A 9,178-nucleotide genomic window follows, 5' to 3' on the forward strand; every position below is an offset into this window, starting at 1 on the left:
AAAAAAAAAAAAAAAAATGTGGATTCGGATTTGATAAAAATGCTAGCGTCACTTTTTGCATTCATTTTTAATACGTAAACTCTAGTAGAATTACGTGTCAAGTAATAAATGTAAAAAGTGATAGAAAAATTAACGCTAACATTTCTTTAAATTTGGTTTAGGTTCTAGTTTTTCATTACCATGACATGTAATCATGACATTTTTCACACTTATAATAAGTCGCGCTCAGCACCATGATTGGTAAGAGGGTAAAGTTAATTAGATAAAATCATCCCTGCAGATACGTAAGCAATAAGTCAAAGTCTTGAAATGATTTTGGTCTCTATCTAGCTTATAAACTAGTCCTCTCCTCTAAGTAACATAAAGTGTTACAACAACACATGATATTATTATTGCCATTCCCACCTGGTGATCTTATATGATTCTGTCACTTTTTACATGACAAGAAAACACATGGGTTGAACCATGCAAGTCTTAAAAAGAAGTAGCGTTTGACCCCTAACTAGGGTTATTCGTACAGAGACTAATTGTGCTATCTATATCACTAACAAAAAAAAAAAAAAAAAAAAAAATTACAAAATCCTCCACATGCAACCCACATCAGAATATTTTATCCATGTTATACAAGATATATATATATATATGTGTGTGTGTGTATATGTGTATATGTATATGTATATATAAATTTTACAGATTGTGCATGCAGCATGCTTATAAAGTCACCATTATCTTGCATTATGGGCAACTGATCAATGTCAGAGAAAGGATTGTGTCTGCCAAACCAGATAATTTGCTAGATAAATAACAAGGCCCGAATCTTAATCTTACATGGGATGTGATTAGGTACGAGATTATGCGTTTATTTTAAATGTGGCTGCAAAGAGCTCGTCCCAAGAGATGGATTGTTTAAATGTACCAAGTATGTGCTGCAGATGCTAACTAAGCACAATCCTTTAAAATGATACACAGATATTTTGAATAAAATTAATAAATAAATTATATGGACATACGTATGTACATATGTACCTATATTTATTGATTGTATGGAGTCTAATTATTGCGCTAATATAGAATTAGTATGCAGATTAATTGACTTAATTTTTCTTTGTGCATTTATTATTGTCCTAATTTTACTTACACTGAGGATGCACATTTTCGGTTTAGGATTACAAAGATAAACACGAAGGCTGTGTTTGGAGTTGTTTTTATTTTTATTTTTCACGTTTTTTGAAAAAGAAAAAATAAAAATATGAGAGAAACGGCATTTGACACAATTAAAAATAAAAAATAGAAATAAAAATATTTTTTTTTGGTTTAGTGTAAAATGAGAGAGAAATGAAAAATGACTTTTAGTCGTTTTTCATTTTTTGTTTCCGTTTTCTCCTCTCTCGGGTAGAGAGAGAGAAACATTAATTGAAATTTGTATACTGAAAACAATCTCTTGAAAAAACTACCAAACATATTTTCAAAAATGATTTCTGTTTGAGATTAAAAACGTTTAAATCATTTTGAAACGAGTTTCAAACGCACCTGAAGAGTTTGAGAGGCGTAAAATCATACTAAAATTCTACAATTGTTGAGAGTGAACGTAAACCCTCTAATGATAAAACACTATACATTTTGTGTGTACTTACCTCGTTTGCTTTTCTTCATTTTTTTTAAATACACTTATTACTTAATAAATAATATATAGATTTAAAGTTATCAATTTATACTTGTTCTTGAAGGAGAAAATACTCAATCTGTTCCTGAATAACATCTTTCAAAAGAGCTTTTGCTTTCTTAGTAAATGTCTTGGTAAAAGATATGATTTCTTAGAACTGAGGTTTATTCGTTTTTAAGTATGTCCTAACTCAACGAGAAATTTCCTTAATTATTCTCAATAATAATAAATTGGATTCTCTAATTCTAAATACATATATGCACATAAATGTAAGTAGACACACAGACACACAACAGATTCATAATTGAGTTAACCACATTTAGTTGAAGACATTAGTTTGATTGACCCGTTAACCATATACAATTATATGAACCTAACTTTGTCTTATTGGCTCTTTCTTAATTATGAGCTTTATTACTGCCAAGTGGTCAACCATGTCCCAAATTAACTTCTATATCATAAATCATTAATTCAGAGATGGAAGCTACAGAGCAACTTTAGAACTGGCTAAAACAATATATGTAGTCCTTTATAAGCATTGTTTTTGTCAAAACTTGGTTTTATGAAAAACCAGCCAAAACCCAAATTGTTAGGTGCAAAAATGTAATCATCTTCTCTCTCAAAAAAAAAAAAAAAAAAATGTAATCATCTTCATCAGCCGGTACCATTATAAATGCCGGAGAGTGAGAAGCTTCTCTTTGAAAAAGTACATGGAAGGTACAATAAAAGGAAATTAACTTATATCTATATATCTATCTATATATATATATGTATGTGTGTATATATAGCCCCCACTTAATCATGTGGCTGTAATTAGTGGTGTGTGGTACTGTAGCTCCTGTGTCCACCCGTTGTTCACAATAGTCCCACAATCGAATCTGCAGCCAATAAGTGTAACTTTCTCTAATCTAGGCCTTGTTCACTTCGCTGATTCGAGTTTAGAATTCAAGTTTTTTTACAGTAAAAAGCTCTCACAAACAATCACATCTAACTTTTTTGCTACAGTAAAAAGCTCTCACATAAAATCACATCTCAACTCGAATTCTAAACTTGAATCAGCGAAGTGAACGAGACACATTGATGATTGATCGTGACCATTTTATTATGCACAATATAAGCCAATTATTCGTGCAAAAATTGCAAAAATAAAACTGTCGGTAGCATTTTCTTACCCCAAAAACAAAATTGTCTAATACCAACATCCGATACACTAATTGTCATTAATAAAGAAAAATTGACCCTAATAGTCCAAAAGGTCAGATGTAAAATTTTCAGCTACCAATTTACCATGAAGAATTATTGTACATAATGTACACACAATTTGACTTTTTTTAAAAAGAAAAAAACAAACTAATCCCATAAAATATGCAGCTAAACTTGGAAAATTACGACCCAAAAATCCATCGAAACGATTAATAAAATCTTTGATTTGATGTGAAATTGCTTGCTCAACAGGATCTCCTCCCATGTGCTTCTAAGAAAAACCATTGGCTACGAGAAGCTGCCAAGTGGTCGAATTACTTGGCTGCCACGTGTTTAGTGGATGAAAGAGGTTGTCCCGTTGTTTTCATTCGCCAGCTAATATGCATAAACCCAAAATCAAAAAAAAAAAAAAAAAAAAAAAAGGGTTCTCTCTTAAAAAAATAAGACCAACTAACATGGAAATGCCTTTTTATTTTAGCCCTACCCTAACCGATTAACAAAGACCTTCACGTTGATATTGTCCTACAAACCTTTTTCCCCTTTATATAAAGCATCAAATCTAAATTCCCCACTCATGTGATAAACGGCTCTGATTAATGTCAAATCCATATTGGAGGGATGGGATCTTAGCAGAGGATAGGCGAGGAATAAAATCTGCGTGGACGTTGCTTTCACTAGAGTGAGGTGAGCCCTAGTCAGCCAAATTGACGGATACCACGGCCCATCTCACGGCCCATGTGTCTGGGATCTGTCGTTGACAAGTGGCGGCTTGAGAGGTCTCCATTTTGCCATGTCAGCATAAAGCTCAGAGTCCTTATTTATTTATTTATTTATTTATTTTCTGTTTTGTTTTGTGAAATTTCGCCGGAGTTTGCGGCCAGAGAGAAATTTAATAATGTTAAAATGTGTGGAAAATAGAAATTTGAAAAATAATATAAAGGGAAAATTGGAGAGAATTGTTGGGCCTACAAGCTTTTCTTGGAGGTTTGATTTTTCAGGCAAATGCATGTGCTCTTGTCACGGACAATATTGGTTCGAATTTAATGTTTCAATTAATTGGGGAAATTACATGCCAAAGTTTTGTGGTTCTGAAAAAATTGGTCCAATATGCTTGCTCTTAAACAGAGCAAACCAATGTTGCCGTGATAATATTGGCATATCTTAAGAACATTATCTCTAACTGGAAAAAAAAAAAGAAAAGAAAATAATACTTGTTATGAAGTGCAATAAAATCATACCCATTTTGAACAACTACGCTGTTTAATTTTAAGTCACCTTGGTGTTTACAATGACTTCTTGAGCATGCTGTCTTCTTAATAATGTTCATCATTAGTGCATGAAAGTTGAAACCCACGTCTTATTTTATTGAATTTAATAAAAAAAAAAGTAAATACTTTTAAATGCATTATAGTGAATGAGAAAAAAAAAATGGAGAAAACTATTGGGGCCCCATTAAATCCAAAGATGGGAAATAATTTTTTTTTCAAAAAAAAAAAAAAAAGAGAGAAACAAATTATAATAAAAGATATAGAGCAAGAGAGGGAACAGTGACCAATATATGCTTATGTTTTGCTTGTTCAACAAAGTTTAGTGTCTCTGTCTTTGGCAGCTTGGAGCGCGACAAAGCATTTAGAGAAGTGCACAGAACGTTACCTGAAATCGCATCATCTTTAAAAGCAGCCCTACTTCTAGTTACAAACTCCATTTTTTCGTGTACGTACTTGTATAAATTAAAGTACGCCATGCATGTGGTGGAGAATTTAATACCATATATCATACACACACACACACACACACATATATATATATAACGATATATATATATATTTGTATATCTGTGTGTGTATATTTTTGTGTAACAAACATCAACAAGAAAAACAGAAACAGAAAAAAAAGCAGGTGTTTTCGGCACTTAAGAGGACATTTGGTTCATAGATTTAGAATCATGATTTATAATCATTTTTGTTTTACGTGTGTTTTTTTTTTAGAGAAAAACACAGTAGAAAATCATAAATCATGATTCAGAATTATAGACGAATACAGAAAACAAACGTCCCCTAAATGTTTGAAACCAACGACTTGTGTTGGTGTTCCATTTATTAGGCTTGAGAGCTTGAATTTTTTAATATTTGCATAATAATGGTAGTTTATATGCTAATACATTATTACATGAATTATTATATATAAATAATATTCCTTTGGGCCTCATATATACTACGCGTATACGAATTTGAGATCATAATCTGTAAAGTTTATATATAATGTTAATAAAAAGGTCCGTATAAAATACAAATCTTTCCGTTAGATTCCATTAACGACTTGGCATATTACCGTATTAGCATTTGTGAAAGTGATTAGAAAAATATAATCTACTTTTCTTTTTTTTTTTTTCTTTTTTTCCCTAAGACAAACATAATTAACTTAAACAAAGGAGAGTATTGGAATATTTAATATTAAATTAGACTGAGAGCGACTTTGGCATGTGCGAATCACAATTATCCTCCAAAATCGGAGATTTTGTATGATTGTCTCTTATCTTCACTTTAATTATAATCAAATTAAATGTTCTACCAATTGTTCTGTTATAACGTATAAGTTATATATCTTATATTGTCACAATTTCCATGCAAATGGCCACATAATTCATAACCTAGTTAAGAAAATAATACACCCAAAAAACAACGGCATAAATAATGATGTAACGGTAGTTAAATACTCTCTCTTTTGGTGTCCAACTTTCAAGCTTTTTAATTTTCTTACCAATTCTGTCCTTCTCAGAAATGAAAATAACAAACATTAATAATTAATACTACTATTGTTATCGTAGAGAAATTAAAAAGGGAAAGAACCAATATACCCCTGGACGTCCTTTCCAATGAATAGTTAAGTCCCGTAAACTCAGTAGTGAGTTTCGTTTTCCATTTAAAAGAAAATATAATATATATGTTTGTATATATATATATATATATGTATATGGTGCATATATATGACATATGTAATACCTTTATTCAAGGCTTGCTTAACGGCCAAAACTACCGAAATGGAATCCCGTAAAACCAGAAATCACGAAGCACACCTGGGACCCACTTGTGTAGTTTAATCACGCCAATTAACCCGGCTTTAATCTCTTTATATACCCACCTCCCTCCATTCATCTTTTCCCACTCCCATTCTCTCCTTTTTTTTCTCTTCTTTCTTTCATATATATGTTTGTATATATATATATATATATATATATATGTATATGGTGCATATATATGACATATGTAATACCTTTATTCAAGGCTTGCTTAACGGCCAAAACTACCGAAATGGAATCCCGTAAAACCAGAAATCACGAAGCACACCTGGGACCCACTTGTGTAGTTTAATCACGCCAATTAACCCGGCTTTAATCTCTTTATATACCCACCTCCCTCCATTCATCTTTTCCCACTCCCATTCTCTCCTTTTTTTTCTCTTCTTTCTTTCACATTAGCGGAGAAAAGAAGCAGAGCAAACAAGAAAAAAAAAGAAAAAAAAAATGGCTTCAACATCCCTAATTCCTTCACTGCTCACTCTCATTGTCTTCCTCTTCTCCTTCCAAATCCCGACTCTCCACTCCTCGCCCACTCCAGACCCTGAACGAGTCGTGGGGGAAGTTCACCGGTAAAAAATATAAAAAAAAAATCACACATTGTGATATGACAGTTTTGTATAATAATAATAATATGTTGTGATACTAATGTGGGTAATGTTTAAATTTTTTTTATTTATTTACAGGAGCATCAATGCCTCGGTGTCTCGGAGGAATTTAGGTTATCTCTCATGCGGAACGGGTAACCCGATCGATGACTGCTGGCGGTGTGACCCGAACTGGGAGAAGAACCGCCAGAGGCTGGCGGATTGCGCGATTGGGTTCGGGAAGAATGCCGTAGGAGGAAGGGACGGGAAAATCTACGTCGTCACCGACTCGAGCGACAACGACGTGGTGAACCCGAAGCCGGGGACTCTCCGGTACGCGGTCATCCAGGACGAGCCGCTGTGGATCATCTTCGCCCGGGACATGGTGATCAAGCTCAAGGAGGAGCTGATCATGAACTCGTTCAAGACAATCGACGGGCGTGGGGCCAGCGTCCACATTGCCGGTGGGCCCTGCATTACCATTCAGTTCGTTACCAACATAATCATCCACGGGCTTAACATTCACGACTGCAAGCCCGGGGGGAACGCTATGGTGCGGGACTCCCCACGGCACTACGGGTGGAGGACGATATCGGACGGCGATGGCGTGTCGATCTTCGGTGGGAGCCACGTTTGGGTGGACCACTGCTCGCTGTCGAACTGCCAGGACGGTCTGATCGATGCCATTCATGGGTCCACAGCCATCACACTGTCGAACAACTACATGACGCACCATGATAAGGTCATGTTGTTGGGCCACAGCGACTCCTATACTCAGGACAAGAACATGCAGGTCACCATTGCTTTTAACCACTTTGGTGAAGGTCTCGTTCAAAGAATGCCAAGGTAAAAAAAAAATAAAAAAATAAAAAAACTTTACTTTTCTTTAAAAAGAAAAGATAACAAATTAAAGTTGAATATTTGTGTATTTTTCCAAGAAAGAGAGGTTGAAAAAAGACATATAGGAACAGGGAAATGCTTTTTTTGACTAGTGTTATTGGTTGAATTTTCTCACTTAGCATGTGGTGTGGTATATTGGTCTAAATCATAGATGTGTAACCAAACATAGGCTGACACCTGTTATGTATATATAGAGCTGTACTACTGAGCACTTTTTGAACACTACCCGAGATAAAAATTCGAATTTAACTTAATTATAATTTAATTAAATTTAATTAGGGTTACAATCACTTGACACGTAATTAGGTGCCAAAAGTGCTTTTTGCCTTTGGCATAGAGATATTAGGTGGGAGATTTTTTTTTTATGGGTAATTACTAATTAGGGAGGGTGGGCCCATATTATTTGTGGTTTGAATTTTTTGTGATTTTAATTTTTGGGTGGCTTTTCACGTTTGCAGATGTAGGCATGGCTACTTCCATGTGGTCAACAATGACTACACCCATTGGGAGATGTACGCCATTGGGGGAAGCGCAAACCCAACCATCAACAGCCAAGGCAACAGATTTCTTGCCCCAGATAAGAGATTCAGCAAAGAGGTCAGTTAATAGAATCCAAAACACATTATTATAAAACATAACCCCCATTATTTATTTTAATATTCTCCAACAATTTCAACTATATATATATATTAATTCTATGCCAAATGTCAAGCATATCATAAAAACGTCATTCTTTTTAAGGTTCGATTTCGTCATTCAATCTCAACCGTACACATGTCGTGACTCATAATGTACGTTTTTCTTTTTTTTTGAACAATTTCAGGTGACCAAGCATGAGGATGCGCCGGAGAGCGAGTGGAAAAATTGGAATTGGAGGTCGGAAGGAGACCTTATGGTAAACGGCGCGTTTTTCACCGCCTCCGGAGCCGGAGCTTCCTCAAGCTATGCCAAGGCTTCAAGTTTGGGGGCTAGGCCATCTACTCTTGTGGGAACCATAACAACCAATGCCGGTGCACTGTCTTGCCGTAAGGGCTCCCGTTGCTGATTGTGACCCCATTGAAGATTGAAAAAAAAAAAAAAAACCATTTAAAATAGTAGAAGATGGAGGGAAATTTTAAAAAAAAATTGAAGAAAGGAGGAGGAAAAGAAAAAAAAAAAAGCACTCAAGAAGGGTCAATCTCTAGGGTTTACTTTTCTTGGCTTTTACTTCCCTCTCATTTTTTTTTTTTTTTTTGCCACTTTCACCCTTTGGTTTAAAAAATCAATATTATCATTACAACCTCGCACCCCGTTAGTATTCTTAGAACCATTTAGGGATTCTAGTTGAGAATCTTGATGGGCTAAGAGAAAAGGCAAGTGTGCTGAAGTGTTGATATACTAAATTATGTTGATGATGATCCGTTTTAATTTAAATCCACTTTTAATTCTCCATATTTCACTGTCTCTCTCACACTCTTAAAGCGTAATCAATATCGGAAGAAACGAAAATGGGCCCCAAAAGTGGACAAAAAGCAAAAGAAAAATTCAAGCGAACCAATTCAATTTAATTTAAAGTGATTTAGCTTGGAAAGTTCAACCACCGTAATAACTGTTAATTTGTTTCCCACTTAATTGTCCCCATGCTAAGTAGAACATGCAACATTTATGCCTCATTTAATTCGTTGATTAAAGTTTTCAATTCGAGCTGAAATGTGATTTTATTTGAGAGTTTTTAACTGTAACAGAAAAAATTAAATGTGACTTTTTATG

The 9,178-nt window shown here is 34.4% G+C and overlaps 1 protein-coding gene across 1 annotated transcript; it reads left to right on the top strand.

Annotated features, from left to right (window-relative positions):
• The first annotated feature begins 6,294 nt into the window (after positions 1 to 6,294).
• LOC21401893 (probable pectate lyase 18) lies at positions 6,295 to 8,862 on the top strand. Its single transcript, XM_010104617.2, has 4 exons — positions 6,295 to 6,514; positions 6,629 to 7,375; positions 7,888 to 8,026; positions 8,253 to 8,862. Exons 1-4 carry the CDS (start codon positions 6,390 to 6,392, stop codon positions 8,472 to 8,474), a joined length of 1,233 nt encoding a protein of 410 aa, XP_010102919.1. The 5' UTR covers positions 6,295 to 6,389; the 3' UTR covers positions 8,475 to 8,862.
• The last annotated feature ends 316 nt before the right edge of the window (positions 8,863 to 9,178 follow it).

The sequence above is a fragment of the Morus notabilis genome, unplaced genomic scaffold (assembly GCF_000414095.1).
Source record: "Morus notabilis unplaced genomic scaffold, ASM41409v2 Scaffold333, whole genome shotgun sequence".
NCBI classification, from domain to species: domain Eukaryota; kingdom Viridiplantae; phylum Streptophyta; class Magnoliopsida; order Rosales; family Moraceae; genus Morus; species Morus notabilis.

Bases quoted from the DNA above. Each gene is read 5' to 3' on its own strand.
- LOC21401893 (XM_010104617.2), top strand. From the start codon at position 6,390: ATGGCTTCAACATCCCTAATTCCTTCACTGCTCACTCTCATTGTCTTC. The intron at 7,376-7,887 runs GTAAAAAAAAAA...TCACGTTTGCAG, and splicing joins CTCGTTCAAAGAATGCCAAG to ATGTAGGCATGGCTACTTCC. The intron at 8,027-8,252 runs GTCAGTTAATAG...GAACAATTTCAG, and splicing joins ATAAGAGATTCAGCAAAGAG to GTGACCAAGCATGAGGATGC.